The 16,997-nt window shown below is 40.5% G+C and overlaps 1 protein-coding gene across 1 annotated transcript in view; it reads left to right on the top strand.

Moving 5' to 3' along the window:
- Window positions 1-16,997, top strand: part of LOC306861366 (proton myo-inositol cotransporter-like) — a 72,006-nt gene that overhangs the window by 41,659 nt on the left and 13,350 nt on the right. Inside the window, exons 5-6 of the mRNA XM_079403587.1 lie at window positions 14,161-14,324; window positions 14,710-14,830. Of these exons, the coding sequence (XP_079259713.1) occupies window positions 14,161-14,324; window positions 14,710-14,830 (285 nt within the window). The remainder of the gene's footprint in view (window positions 1-14,160; window positions 14,325-14,709; window positions 14,831-16,997) is intronic.

Below are 16,997 nucleotides of genomic sequence, written 5' to 3'. Positions count from 1 at the left end.
AATGAGAATGGACATCGTATTTAATGGCTCCTCTTACGAATCTTCTTAAATGAGTCATATATATTTTCTTGCATTTGAAGATTTTGTTCTGTGCCAAAACTAATTTAGTTTTGATTGACTTAAATTGACTTTTTTTTGCTACTGTACCTTTAAGACATATAAGTCTAAATCACCTCTGTCATGATTGGTTAACCTTTCCGTAAAACATTTGTTGTTCATACAACATTCAGTTTTAGAAGTTCTAAGATGGCGCCGGTGAGATCGGCTGCCGTCACGACTGCTCCGACCAAACCTTGTCTTCTTTTGTTATTTTTTCGTATTGTAAACCATAATCACCGGTTTCTTTTTGTAAGATGGCCATTCTTACATACGACAGGGCCACTCTTATTTCTATTGGTGCACAATGTACTCACCTTTCGCCGTTTCTGAACCCGGACCCATCCTGGCCGAGCGAGATCCTGAGGAGGAACAAAGGACGCGATCCGTACCGGCGTCCTCGAGGGAAACAAGCCGGCTTCAGGAACAGGCTGAGGGCACGCGCACACCGCGCTCCCTTACCAAGTGTCCTGCTCGCCAATGTCCAGTCGCTGGATAACAAACTCGATGACCTCAGGGCAAGAGTCAAGTTCCAGAGGGACATTCGGGACTGCAACCTTCTCTGCTTCACCGAGACATGGCTGAACCCAGCGGTACCAGACCACGCCATCCAGCCGGCCGAGTCCTTCTCGGTTTACCACATGGACAGAACGCTGGACTCGGGGAAGACTAGGGGAGGTGGAGTATGTCTGATGGTGAACAAACACTGGTGCGACAGCGCGAGCATTGTTCCCCTCTCACGCTCCTGCACACCGAATCTTGAACTTCTGACCATCAAATGTCGCCCTTTTTATCTCCCTCGGGAATTTAGCTCGGTCATCGTCAGTGCCGTTTATATTCCACCTCAAGCAGACACGGACACTGCGATATGGGATTTACATGAAACACTACACCTTCACCAGACACAGCACCGGGACGCCGCATTCATTGTTTTGGGAGATTTCAACAGTGCCAACCTCAAGCGTGCACTGCCGAACTTCCATCAGCACATCAGCTGCCCCACCAGGGGCGAAAGGACATTAGATCACTGTTACACCCCATACAAGAACAGCTACAAGGCACAGTCACAACCACCGTTTGGGAAATCGGACCACGCTGCCATCTTCCTCATGCCTGTTTACAAACAGAGGCTGAAACAGGAAGCCCCGGTGCAGAGGGAGGTCCAACGCTGGACGGACCAATCGGTGGCCGCTCTGCAGGACGCGCTAGATGACGCAGACTGGGACATGTTCCGGCGCAGCTCTGATGACGTCAGCTTGTTTACGGAAGCGGTTGTGGGATTTATAGAGAAACTAATGGATGATACGGTGCAGAAAACCATCATCAGGACGTTTCCCAACCAGAAGCCGTGGGTGGATAAAACCATCCGCGACGCCCTGAGATCCCGCTCCGCTGCCTACAACACAGGGCTCATCACCGGGAACATGGATGACTACAAGGCTGCATCATCTTACAGCGCGCGCAGAGCGGTGAAGGAGGCAAAGCAGCGCTACGGGAGGAAACTAGAGTCGCAATTCCAACATGGCGGCTCTAGGAGCTTGTGGCAGGGACTTAGAACCATCACGGACTATAAAACACCACCCTCCAGATCGGGGAATGCGGACGCTTCTCTGGCTGACGAGCTGAACACTTTTTATGCTCGCTTCGAGGCTGCAGCTAATCACGCTAGCGGCGCTAGCAGTGCTAACTGCATGCACGCTGAGAAAGCCGGTGAGGACAACGTGTTCACCATCACGGAGCATGACGTGAGGAGGGCATTCAGGAGAGTGAACATCAGGAAGGCAGCAGGACCAGATGGCATCACAGGTCGGGTTCTGAAGGCCTGCGCTGACCAGCTAGCACCGGTGTTCACTGAGATCTTCAACCTCTCCTTGGAACAGTCCATAGTCCCCTCATGCTTTAAGCAGTCCACCATTGTTCCTGTCACCAAGAAACCCCAGCCCACCTGCCTAAACGACTATCGCCCTGTAGCCCTCACATCAGTGGTGATGAAGTGCTTTGAGAGACTGGTCAGAGACTTCATCATTGCATCACTACCAGACACACTGGATCCACTACAGTTTGCATACAGGCATAACCTCTCCACGGAGGATGCCATCTCACACCTCCTCCACACCACAACAAGACACCTGGACTGCAGAAAAGGGAATTATGTAAAAATGCTGTTTGTGGACTACAGTTCAGCGTTTAACACCATAATTCCCTCCACACTCACCTCCAAGTTGGAGGTCCTTGATCTCAGCACATACTTGTGCCAATGGATCTCCAGCTTCCTGAAGGACAGACAGCAAGCCGTACGGATGGGTAAACACACCTCATCCTCCATCACCCTAAGTACTGGAGCCCCTCAAGGTTGTGTTCTGAGCCCCCTGCTGTACTCACTGTACACTTATGACTGTGTGGCCACTTCCAACTCCACCACCATCATCAAGTTTGCTGATGACACTGTTGTGTTGGGCCTGATCTCAGACAACAACGAGACGGCCTACATACAGGAGATTAAGAACCTGGAGAGTTGGTGCCAGGTGAATAGTCTACACCTGAACATCAGCAAAACTAAGGAGCTGATAGTGGACTTCAGTACGAAGCAGGAGCGGTCATACCAGCCGATCACTATCAACGGGACTCCAGTGGAGAGAGTGGACAGCTTCAGATACCTGGGTGTTCACATCACGCAGGACTTGACTTGGTCCTGTCATACCAGCACCCTGGTGAAGAAGGCCAGGCAGCGTCTGTACCATCTGAGACGCTTAAGGGACTTTAGACTTCCCTCTCGGGTGCTTAAGACTTTTTACACCTGCACCATCGAGAGCGTCCTGACGGGCAGCATCACTTCCTGGTTCGGGAACTGCACTATGCAGGACAGACGAGCCCTCCAGAGGGTGGTGCGTTCAGCGGAACGTACCATTCACACCGAGCTCCCTGACCTGCAGGACATCTACAGCAAGCGGTGCCTGACCAGGGCCAGGAAGATAGTGAAGGACCTCAGCCATCCCAACAATGGACTCTTTTCTCTGCTGCGTTCAGGGAGGCGCTTCCGCTCCATGAAGGCGAACACAGAGAGAATGAGGAGGAGCTTCTTCCCGCAGGCCATTCGGAGTCTTAACCACTCTCCACTCTAAGCACATCACCCCACACTTCCACTTTGCACACTTTCAATTCAATCTGCACTAATTTGTAGAAGGTTACGTAAGGATAAATGAGTGGGACTTACATACCATTTGTCTTTTGTCTTTAGTATTCCTTTTACTCACTTATACACTTTACTGCACTGCACAGCACACGGACACTTTATCACTGACATACACTTTACTCTTTATAGAATCTATTTAGAATCATATTCTATTTTATTCTTCATATCTATTTTATTCTCATATCTATTTTTTATTTTATTTTATTGCTAGTTTATTTCTGTATATATGTTTACTGTACTTTTTCTATTTGTATTTTTGTAAACTTGAGGTTTTTCTTAATTTTGTTGGACAATTTGTTGGACAGTCGTACAATACATTTCACTACATGTCGTACTATGTATGTATATGTATGTGACAAATAAAATTTGAATTTGAATTTAGATTTTGCAGCATAGTCTATATTGCTTTCTTCAATAAAAGCTTGTTTCCAAAGTGCATGATTTATGAAATGAGCTGCTCCAATTGGAAATAGGCCAGTATGGTCAACTAATCAACTAGTTTTCCGACAACTGACCAGTCCATTAGTGAAGTGCATTTACAGAGAGATGCAATTGTGAAATATTGCAGATACACAACTTTGCAAAGAGAGCAGTTGCATACTAATATTGTGTCTTTGCATACTAACAGTAAGTTTATCTTACGAATAGTGTTGGGTGATATGCTCAATTTTCATATGATCCTATCGTCAGCCTGTAGATCGCTTAATTATCTATTTACTTGGTTTCAGTGCCGGAAAGTGAACCAACTCCAGCTTAAGTCTAAAAGCAGCCTAATGTTTTTAATATGACTGAATTTGGATTTAATATGATAACTTAATAGAAACTTCATAAGTTACTAATTATAATCCTTACATTTCCTCAGTTATTCAAAGAGTAGCTACAAAAAACTAGCAAAGAAGATTTACATTACCAAAGAAAATTCTAGTGCAAGTATATGCACTTTAAAAAAACACTCACATTACAATCAGTGAAGCTATCTACATTGTATGATGAATACATTTCTTATACTTACATCGCATCAAAGACTATAGAATACCCAAGACGTGTCACTTGTATAGCTTTGAATGGGGAAAAAATGCAACACTTAATATGGCCGCTCAAATCGAAGGAAACCCCGCCTTCTGAATGAAAGAGCCAATCGCTAATCGGTAAAGTCAGCCCATCACTACAGCTGCCTCCCGGTTGCTATAGAAACATTAAGCGTTCTGAGACGTGAGCCTAGGATTGCGCATGCACACTGGCTGATCTAGCCTGAAAAATAACCTTTTTATAATGCTAACTTGAGTAAAAGAAACATTTATGACACAGCTGCATACTATTGTCAATTGGCACAACCCTACTTACGAACTTTCAAAATAACAAGTGAAGTTCACCCTCTCAATCCAAGCACTCAGGTTACTTTGAAGAGCATCATTTTGGATCCAGTATGTATTCGGATGTTGTATTGTTACTGAAACGTTTTGTTGTTGTTTTTTTAATAAAATATAATTTTATTAAATTATAAATCTGAAATCGCGTTTGGTCTCGTATTGTATCGCATATCTTGTCAGTGTCTGCACTTGCTTGGCCATTTTTAGTGATAAACAGGAAAGTGGGTCCAGCTGAATTGTAATAGTGATTTGTTTGACGGGTATAAAAAAAAAAAGGTTATTATACCGCGGCAGCCCTCGTGTAAAGCCCTCCTCGTGTGAAGACCGAAGAGTGTAAAGACCATCGACTCTACCGTGCGACTCCACCGGACAGGGACATCGGAAGAGGACATAAGTATCGATTTTTAATTATCATCATTCCTACTACTTGTTTCACTTCTGTTTCAGTTTATATAGCCTATTCTTACTATGTGTTTCCAGATCACTACCATCACTACCACTCGCAAACCACGCATCACACACTGTAGACGGCGCAATCCTATCAACCTGCGCACTTTGCCTATGTCTGCTAATACATTATTTTCTTTTTCTATTGGTCTCTGGAATTGTCAGTCTGCTGTCAACAAAGCTGATTTCATTACTTCCATTACTAGTCATTCAACGTTAAACCTCTTGGCCCTGACAGAGACCTGGATCAAACCAGAGGACAATGTTACACCTGCAGCACTCTCCAATAATTTCTCCTTTTCCCACACCCCCCGTTTGACTGGAAGAGGTGGAGGTACTGGTCTGCTCATCTCTAATAATTGGACATTTACTCCTTTACCATCTCTGAGTATCAACAACTCTTTTGAATCACATTCGGTTACTATTACCTACCCTCTAAAAATCCATTTTGTAGTTGTTTATCGTCCTCCAGGATCACTAGGTAATTTTGTGGAAGAATTAGATTTATTGCTCTCAACCTTTCCTCAGGATGGTACTCCCTTTGTCTTACTTGGAGACTTCAACATCCACCTAGATAAACCTCAGGCTGCAGACTTCCACACTCTGCTTGCGTCTTTTGATCTCAAGAGAGTGCTAACTACGGCTACTCACAAATCAGGGAACCAACTGGACCTTATTTACACACGGCACTGCTCCACTGATAATGTGCTGGTTACTCCACTGCACACCTCAGATCACTTCCTCCTTACTCTTAACCTCAACATGATTCCTGACACATCACATATCCCTCCACATGTCAATTTTCGACGTAACTTGCGTTCACTCTCACCCTCCCGGCTATCTGCTATGGTTTCATCTTCGCTTCCTCCCCATAAACAGTTATCCTCTCTTGATGCTAACAGTGCTACTGATACTTTCTGTTCCACTCTGACGTCTTGTTTAGATACTTTCTGCCCCTTTTCATCCAAGCCAGCCCGTAGTACCCCTTCTGCCCCTTGGCTATCTGATGTTCTCCAAAAACATCGTTCTAAACTCAGGGCTGCAGAAAGGGTATGGCGCAAATCACAAAATCCTACTGACCTTAATTTATATCGATCACTCCTCTCTGACTTCTCTGCTAATGTTTCCACTGCTAAAAGGACATACTATCATGACAAAATTAACAACTCACCTAACTCTCGCATGCTATTTAAAACATTTTCCTCCCTCCTTTGTCCTCCTCCTCCCCCTCCTTCATCATCTCTAACAGCTGATGACTTTGCCACATTCTTCATTAATAAAATTACAAACCTCACTGCACAATTTTCCACACCACAATCTATCAAACATATCTTACCAGCAAACATACACTCGTTCACATCCTTCTCTCCACTCTCTGAGGCAGAAGTCTCTAAACTCATCCTTTCCAGTCATCCTACTACCTGTCCGCTTGATCCTATTCCATCTCATCTCCTTCAAGCCATTTCACCTGCAGTCGTACCTGCACTCACTCACATCGTTAACACATCCCTTCACACTGGAATTTTTCCCTCTGCATTTAAACAGGCTCGTATAACTCCACTTCTTAAAAAACCCACTCTTAACCCAACTCTTTTTGGGAACTATAGACCGGTTTCCCTTCTTCCTTTCATTGCAAAAACACTTGAACGAGTTGTGTTCAACCAAGTCTCTGTCTTTCTCACACAGAACAACCTCCTGGACAGTAACCAATCTGGCTTCAGAAGTGGACATTCGACCGAAACTGCCTTGCTTTCTGTTGTTGAAGCCCTAAGACTTGCAAGAGCGGCTGACAAATCTTCATTACTCATCTTGCTAGATTTGTCTGCTGCTTTTGATACAGTCAACCATCAGATCCTCTTGTCAACCCTATTGAGAAAGGGCTTCTCAGGAACCGCACTCCAGTGGTTTGAGTCTTACCTCTCTGATAGGTCCTTCAAAGTATCTTGGAGAGGTGAGGTATCCAAGTCGCAACATCTAGCTACTGGGGTGCCTCAGGGCTCAGTTCTTGGACCACTTCTCTTTTCTGTCTACATGGCATCACTAGGTTCTGTCATTCAGAAACATGGCTTTTCATATCACTGCTATGCTGATGACACTCAACTCTACCTCTCATTCCATCCTGATGATCCGACGATAGCTGCTCGCATCTCAGCGTGTCTATCAGACATTTCTTGCTGGATGATGGACCATCACCTTCAACTCAACCTAGCTAAGACAGAACTGCTTGTAATTTCAGCTAACCCATCGCTTCATCACAATCTCAGCTTCCAGTTAGGCTCATCTACCATAACTCCTTCAAAAACAGCCAGAAACCTTGGAGTTGTGATTGATGATAAGCTGAATTTCTCAGACCACATTGTTAAAACTGCCCGGTCCTGCAGATTTGCATTATATAATATTAAGAAGATCAGGCCCTTTCTCTCGGAACATGCAACGCAACTCCTTGTTCAGGCTCTTGTTCTGTCCAGACTTGACTATTGCAATGCTCTCTTGGCAGGTCTTCCAGCCAATTCTATTAAACCTCTACAATTAATCCAAAATGCCGCTGCAAGATTAATCTTTAATGAGCCGAAAAGAACGCACGTCACGCCTCTGTTCATCAATTTGCACTGGCTACCAATAGCTGCTCGCATTAAATTCAAGGCATTAATGTTTGCCTACAGAACCACCACTGGCTCTGCACCCCTTTACCTAAATTCTTTACTTCAGACTTATGTGCCCTCTAGAAGCTTGCGTTCTTCAAGTGAACAACGAATTATTGTACCATCCCAAAAACACAGAAAAACACTTTCAAGGACTTTTTCATTAACTGTTCCCATCTGGTGGAATGACCTGCCCAACTCGATCCGAGCAGCCGAATCCTTACCCATCTTCAAGAAACGGCTAAAAACTCATCTGTTCCATCTTTACTTGACCCTCTAACTCTAGCACTATCTATTCTAATTGTATTTTATCTATGTCTTTTTATTAAAAAATAACAACAATAATAATAATAATTATCTGTACTGCGTTAGGCTAACCAAGACTTGTAATAGCACTTGCACGTTGTTGCTCTTTTGTTGGTTTTGATTGCTTCTTATGTCCTCATTTGTAAGTCGCTTTGGATAAAAGCGTCTGCTAAATGACTAAATAAATAAATAAATAAAATACATAAATAAATATTCACAGTTTTGTGCAATACAAGGTTATAGTTTTGTGCAATAAAAGTTATAGTTACTTCTGCTGTCTATTTGTTGGATGCCTATTAGGGCTATGCAGGCATTCACTCCTTCCTAACATTGAAATTTTTCATCTCACTGATACATGGTAAGACATTTTGTGATTTCCCTTAAGAAACTTCTTAATGATTCATTTTTCTTAACATTTCAATGCAGACTTATGTCGGATGTGTCTTTGGAACAAAATAAAACAATCATCATCATTAGTTTTTGGCTCACTGAGGCATACATGGCGAAATTAATGATATTCGGTTCAGTAAACGAGTCAGATTAATTCAGAATATGCTCTAAAGGATTTTTAAGTGTTTGTGATTCACCCTGTTGAACAAACCAGCATATGCTGGTTAGATATGTTTTGAAGCATGGCTGCTGGTTTGAGCTGGTTTAAAATGGTCATGTGCTGGTCCTGAGCAGGAGCTAGTTGTTTAGGACCAGCACATGACCAGCTCAAACCAACAGTTTTTAGGGAAAACTAAATGAATACATGTAAATGTGAAAAAGTGGCTCATAAGAGTCATTAATCAGGAATCAGACTTGGTTGCTCAGTATGTTGATTCACAAAAAAAATTAAATAAATATATATATATTTTTTAAAGAGTATTTTAGTACAATGCTTCATCCACATCTGAGTTCAAATGTATTCATCCTTCTGACATCAGAAAGATGTCCATGTTCCAGCTTAGTTTCAGATCTGCAACGAGAAGTCTTGAGTTCTAAAAGTGACTGTAGGTTTTCCTAGTGAGTCAAGATTTCTCTCAAAAGATCAAGAATTGTGAATCCTCTTGACGTGGCCCTTACAAATGAGATCCAGTCTAGACATCGACCACACCAGTCTTTATCTCATCCAAACACTCAGCAATTACCTCCTCTATCCCCATCAGAGCCCTCCCCCCATCCCTCACTCACCATATGACATCTCTGTTGATTCCTTGACTCACATCAAGAAGTCTGGGGTGAATTTGCCATGCAGGGTTATGTCCGAGTGCTCTTCAAACAGTTTCTATTTTCAGAGAATCCATCTCACACCTTGGCACGAGTCCATGGCTTTTGCCATTTTGTGTTTAACAAAATCTTTGTGTGCCGAGGCGTTTGTAGGAAGGTTAACAGCACTGTAGATAACACAAAGCCGTGACTGTGTTAGCTCTTGCATAATTCTGAAGGTCAATCTGTCTTGTTTTTCTATTTTTCAGCTTCACTGAGAATCTTTTAACTATCGGCATCAACAATCCAGCTTACGTAAGCTATAAAAGTCAAGAAACGGGTTTCTTTTTGGTTGATAACTAGACAGCTGGTAATTTAGCTGGTCGTGATGGACTGATCTTGTTAAAATGAGCATGATTCGTGATCAATGTTTCTATAGTAGGTAAACCAACTTGATTACATCGTTCATGGTGCTTTATGGGAATGGGCGGAGCTAAAGGTCTTTTTTGGCACACTTTTCTCACTTGTAGTTTAAAGACAGACTACAAATGCATATGATATTTGGTGTCCTTATCTTGCATTTATTGATACTAACATTATTCAAGGGCAGAAGGTGGTGTTAGCCACTTGAAGACCTGTAGATCTGCACCTGAGATTATCTGAACAAATCCACAGGGGTCGCTGACCCACTACCAGAACCGCTGTATTATGAAACACGGATAGAATGCAGTTGCCATGGTGTGCAAGGAATAAGACACATCTATTATCTACCCCTGTAGTGAACACTCATCAGTGGCTTAGGCTTCATTCTTCTCATTTCCTGACCTTTGACACCACTTTTACCACAAACAATACCTCTTCTCTCTATCATTGAACTATGGTACTGTACCCCCTGTTTCTTTTATCAGGGTTTTTATCCAGTGTGTTTGTGGCCAATAGAAGAGACAATTAGCGAATGAGATTTTTTTCCAAGAAGACCCTTGATGAGGGCAACCAAAGGCTTCCAATTTTTATTAACTCAATGGAATGGAGCCAGGATGCGTTTAAGGATCAAGAGAGCACTTTTAAACATGTACACAGAAGGGAATACTGTGAACAGAGAACTAGGCAAACATGATACGGAGGCCTAGGACTGCAGGCACACACAATGGATCCGTGAAAGTCATCAAAAATCTCAACGGTAGTCCAGTCTTCAGGAAAGTGGCAATTAATTCCCTTTAAATTAGCATTAGCTGCCAAAATTACCTTTTTAATAAGTTGGTTAAATGCTCAATGTCTCACAGCTGAGATCCTTTGACATCATGTGTTTGAACGGCTACATTAATGGAAATAATTAGAGCGATGTAATTTCTCAATCTGATGCTGGCTGGGGGACAGAATAGTTTTTTTTATATATATCAACATCAAACAATGCAGTAATCCTTACATTACACCAGGGTTTCCCGAACTTGGCTTAACGTAAGAACTGTAGTGGGTTTGTGAGTTGATAAGAAGCTAATAATTATTTAAATCATAAAAATTAAAATTAAAAATTATTTTAACTACTTGAGCACTAAAAATAGAAATATTTTATTTGTTTACCTGCCTATAGTCACAGCTAAATGCAGTGACACAATAGGATTTTTAGAAAGGAATATGTAAAATAGAAAAAAGGAAGAATTAGGCCGAATCAATAAATTATGAATAATTTACTGCCATTATGTGAACAGTTTGTAATTATGTGATCCATAAAAAAGTAACTGTAATCTTATTATGAGCATTTTAAAATGTAATATACTCTAATTACAAGTACAAGTACTTAATTTTTGGAGTCTGATTATGCAATTCAGATGACATGTCAGCACTGGTTATAACACAAGCAAGACAAGAAAAACTTGCATCCTGGTCTATTTTGCACATTTTGAAGAGGTTTGAGGTAATTGTCAACTTGATCAAACTGGGAGACCAGCTTAAATAAGACGACCGGACCACTTTTGCAGGAGTCATGCTAATAAATATTCCAAATGCTATTTAGAACCACTTATGGCGTGGATGCAATATTGCATTTTTGGCAATGACAATTTTATTTATATAGCACTATTTACTACAACCAGAGTTGACCAATGTGCTTTACAATAGAATAACAGCAGTAACACAAAGAAAAATAACAGTAATACATCATAACATGCAACAAAAACATAGGACAAGGATAAAAAAAAGTGCTTCAACCTGAATAAAAAGCCTTATTGAACAAATAGGTTTTTAATTTAGACTTCAAAATAGCCACAGATGAAGCCATTCTAATAAAAATGGGTAATTTTGTTTGACTTTAGTGCTTGTTGGTTATGGCGGATATGGTTATATTTGTTGGAGCAACCAAACAACCCGAGTACTCATTCATTTATTCACACTTCACATGCCAGATTTCAGCTGTTACAAAATATAAAAAGCAATGTTTAGTAACCTTTCCTTCAGGAAACCACTGCAAATCTGGCAGTCTTTTTGTTGAATTCGAACACAAACACAGTCTGTCCTGGATCTCTGCCTAATTAAACATTGTTTCAAGGTTAAAACTGACACAGTAGACCAAACAATAGAGACCCCAAATTTGTGATTTCACAGCAGCTCTTCTTATCAGAACTCTCTGAGCAGAGCGTGTACTTTCTACACACAGAGTGTCTCAGCGGGTAGATTGAAAGCATTGTTTCTTTTCTTTTTTTTAATCACAAAATCTCTGTATCTCTTGTTAAACTCTCTTTAGTAATTAGCAGAAGTAACACTGGACATCCAGACTTTCCACTGAGATTACTGAGAAACCACACGATTTATGTGGAATTCATCAGCTGTATTCAGTGTATTCGGTTTTGTTGTACATACTTAGCATGCATTCTTGAATTAATTGGATCAGGCAACAATAAGTTGTCCAGATGTCTGAAAAGAAACCCAGGCACCATATACTGTCTTAAGTTAGCTGGTTAGAGAAGTATTTTTTCACCATTTTTATTCCCATAGAGATTTTAAAAGGTCTTTGTAAAAGCATTATAAGCTATGAACTAAGCCAGTGAATTACAACATTTTATTTGAAGCAAAAAAGTTTTTGCTTCAAATTCTAGCCATTTTGATGCCATAGGCGAAATCCCTTTGTTACCCCAAATTACATAGACCTATAAAATCCTGATCAGTGACATAAAAGTATAAAAGTATGTATGTCGCTGCTCCCTTTAAGTGCTGTTGGAAGCGAATTAATTGATTCAGCATTTCGACACTTCCGTCAGGATGCGTTAAATTTGACAAAGCGGTTTAATAAAGTATGTATTGATCTTGTGAATTAGCTAATTTCACTACACCAATATCTTTTAATTGGCTGAAAAAGTTTTATATGGGAATATTACACGACACACTGAACCTTTAACAATGCATTGGTACAAAAACGCACACGGCACACCTTTTAGATCAGTTTCACATGAAACATGATTTCTCGACTGCCACAAATACTGGAATCTTCCAATGTTTCTCTATGGAGCTGAAACTTAAAGATGTTTGAGTTCTGCTCCCCGTGCAACTGATACTCGACTGCCATTGGCTCATCTGCGTTTGAGGGGAGGGGCTTACCTATAGGTCAATTGCAGTATGTTTCGGTCTTTAAACACATCATTGTTATCCAATTGTTTCCTGTCCAGTATAAGTAAATTGAGGCAAATGCTGTCAAGCTGAACTATGCAGGTTCAAAAGAAAAAAGTAAAAGCAAACAAAAATTTAAAAAGTATCCCATCAGTAGCCCATAACTTGTACTATATATTCTGAGTTTTGTAAAGCCTACAATAACTTGTGTGGGGAACAGAATTTGATATTCGCTTACAAATTTCCCATCCACCTTTACTGTCAAATCTCATTAATGTGATTTAAATATGCACATATTAGAATTTGGCATCTCTTGAATGATTGAGACCAAATCTAATTTGCAATCACTGACTATTTTCTTGGAGCTTGACCAGTCCACTGGTCAACATTCACTTTGTATTGTAAGGAAAAGAACAGGGTGAAAATTCTGAAAGAAAATCATGTAAGTTTGGAATGACATGAAGGTAAGTGAAAGAATTTTAATCCTTGGATGAGTTCATTCTGTATAAGCCGGAATGCAAGACTATGGCAGCATATAATAATGCAAATCCCTTATGAATGTGAGAGAGAGAGAGAGCAGGAAGATGGCATTTTACTTTGGGTTAATGAATGTTTTCCTGCTTCACTCTTTTGTGTGGAGAAAAACACTTTTGCTTGAGTGTCGCTCTCTCGCTTAACCTCACATCCATTATGTGGAGTTCAAGTGCTGATGTCACAGATGAGTGTGAGTCTGTGTTTCTGAGTACATGATTAATTACTGTATAGAATGACAGTATATTGTATGTTTTTAATAGTAACGAAGGATTTAAAGCACATTAATGCACAACTCCTGCTGATTTAGGTTTAATAGCTCGAGTGAATAAAAACATTTTGACCCCTGCTCACTGTCCACTGAAAAGGATTATTTGATGCATTCAAAGCCCTGTAAATCACAATGAAAGGCAATTAGTTGTAAGTATGCTTGATACAAAAAGGAGGCAGTTTTAATTGAAAAAGTTGAGATGACATCAGCCAGAAAGTGGCTGAGTGGCAAGGCCACAATCTCATTGGATGATATGTGGGTGAAGTGGCACTGATTGGCTGGATCAGTCAAGAGATAAAGCAGTAACTAAAGTGTCTGACTCTGTTCAAAAATGCATAATAACATATTCTCGTTATTTGTAAGGAATAATACAGAGAATGCAATGTGGTTGTATTCTTGCTTTTCAATCAGAACGGAATCTATCCATACAAAGTAACCTGACATGTAACCAACAAAAAAAGGGCTTGAAAAGCACCAGGAAGTTTATATGTTTCCTTTGCACTCTGTTTATAGGTACTACAGCGCCACCATTCTGCAGATGTCTGGAGTACGTGATGACAAGTTGGCCATCTGGCTAGTGACTGTAACAGCGTTCACAAATTTCTTGTTTACTCTGCTGGGTGTTTGGTTGGTTGAAAGGGTGGGCAGACGCAGGCTTGCGTTGGGAAGCATCTTTGGTAAGATTCTTACATACTTGAAGCAGAATATATTTCAGCACATTCAACATTTATTTTGGGTGCCTTTTTAACTCACTAGTTAGAGGAGACTGGGGCTAGTTAATATATTTGTAATATACAAACATAAAACAATTGTTTTGGCCAACAGATATTGTTTAAAATGAAAGCAAAAAAAATATTACCACTGTGCAAAAGATATAATTAAATTGTACCATGGACTTCATGGAAACTGGTTAGGCAAATATAGTCCTTGTTGCAACTTCCCTGTATGACAACTTGCCCAAGTTTCCACTACTTTTTTGTTATTTGAAATGCTATTCTGAACATTTTGAGATATGCCAATGTATATTTTTATACATATGGACTTTTGATTCTTTCTGTACAGGTACTGTATTGAGTTTGTGTGTCCTATCTGTTGGCTTCCTCCTGTCAGCCCAGCATTCTCCTCCTGTTACACTACATCTGACGGACCCCACGACACCCAACTCCAGCTGCACAACACATCTGTGAGTATGATTTAATGGGCAATATTATCTTCTAGAGCTTCTTGCCAATGGCAATATAAATAATTCATGAGTACACTATATAGGATATAGTACACTCAGTTGCCATATAGTGACAGCTGTCTTGTTATTTGGTGTCTTGTCATTTAGCACGTATCAAAAGTGACTGAAGAGACAGTCCCCCAGAGCATGCATGAGTTCCTAAATGTGCGAGATTTCAGCCAGAGTGGAGCAAAAAACCAGAGTGGGTTACTAAGAGTTTTTGCGGAACTTTTCAAACTGTGGATTGGAGTAGAAATAAATTGGCTGCAGAAAGAACGGTGATGTCCGTGTCTAAATATGAAATATATGAGAAGTTCTCAAAAGTTTGTTGGTAGGTGTAACTTTAATTATACATTTTTGTCATTTTACACACCACAAGAACTCCTCAAGGGCTGCATGCAAAAGATAACATACAGCATGACCAATGTAGTCCAATATACGGACAAATTGCTCTTATGAAGCTGTTCTTTTGAATCATTCAAAAAGACTCCTTCACTAAATGAACTCATCATATCCTTATTGTTTATCTGCCTTACAGTAATGCAACTGATAAGAAGGCCTATCCAGTGTTCTATACAGTGAGAAAATTGATGTCAAAAATGTCTAAAAGTGATGGATTATATCTATATTTTACCTCCCAAGGCAGGTCTTAGCATAAAAAAGTTGGAGAACCGCTGCTATAGTGATCTGGGGGATTCATACTGGAATAAAGTTAATATCAAGCCTCTATGGGAGATGCCTGAAAATGAGATGCACATTCAGAGGTTATAGGACCACTGTGGAATTCAATTGTTATTTGTGGACTTTATGAATACTATCAGTCTCCACATCATCTACAACATTAGCACCACCTGCTAGTATAATTGACCCAGGTGGATTTCAGGGGTAATATCATCTCTATAATATCATCTTTATCAAAGATATCAATATAATAATATCATCTTTATCAAACAGGAGAAGAACATATCAGGGTCCGAGGCTCCCTAATAGAAGCACCCCAAACCACATGTTGTAAAGCAGGGGTTTAAACGTTTTACAGGTCCAGACACCCTACAGGCTCTAGGCCAATCTAGGGACCCCCAATATGTATACATATAAACAGCTCCTTGTTCTGCATAAAAAAATCTCCTCAAAAGTGCCAGTTCCACGATAGGAGTAATCCTATATAATTGTTGATATTGGGGTGGGGGGGGTACGTTTTTGGAGAGTCATAACGCAGCACATTGTACAACCTGATCTAACCAAGCCTTGTAACGACAAAGTAAAATCTGACATTTTAAGAAATTTATTGACTTCTGCATTGGTCTGCATGTTCAACTTTTGTGTAATTCCTTGCTTTTTGTTTGTTTTCTGCGTGTTGGTTGCATCACATTTCTGGTCACCCCACATGACTTTAATTTGGTGGACGAAATATTCTTAAATGGCTTTTTTTTAAATAGATTTTAAATAGCGAAGCAGTTTTGTTAACGGAACTGTTATTAAATTATAAAGAAATAATACTAAAAGATACCAAGAACCAAACTACTTATCAAACTGACATTTAGAATCACCATAGAAGCATAAAATCATGTCACACCCTGCATTTTATTCATGCATGACATTTCAGGTTGACTTTAATCTGTGTCTTGCTGAAGTTGAGTCCAGTGGAGAACTATTGCTAGTGTCTATATCAGCACTCTAATTGTGAAATTATACCGTTTCTAATGGGTTCCACTTGCTTTAGTCAACAAACAACTTATTGGTCTCCAACCTGAATGAAAATCAATTTTATGTTTGGCTCTGTTGGCGTGTGCACTGCAGCAATAACTGTGTGTGTTAGGGGGTCCAAGCTGCTCGCTGTTCTTTAATGTCACAGTAATAAGAGTGTCTGAAGTGTGTAACCTCATAACAATGACACCCCCCTCCCAGTCTGACAAAGCGTGGCCTCTCTTTCCATCCTAATTTACTCGTACACCGCCATCCAGTTCACCATACACACCACCAAAACAAAGCATGTTTGTTTTCCTTCTAATGGATGCGTAATGACTGCACTGTCATCACAGCAGCAAACCAATTTGTGCATAGACTTGTCTCAATAGCCCTTTAGACATCCTTACATAAAGGAATACAGTGTTTAATGGACTCACTG

This window comes from Barbus barbus (assembly GCF_936440315.1).
Source record: "Barbus barbus genome assembly, chromosome: 42".
Lineage (NCBI taxonomy): Eukaryota > Metazoa > Chordata > Actinopteri > Cypriniformes > Cyprinidae > Barbus > Barbus barbus.
The sequence above is the reverse complement of the archived record's forward strand: the minus strand, read 5'-3'. Positions and strand labels throughout refer to the sequence as shown.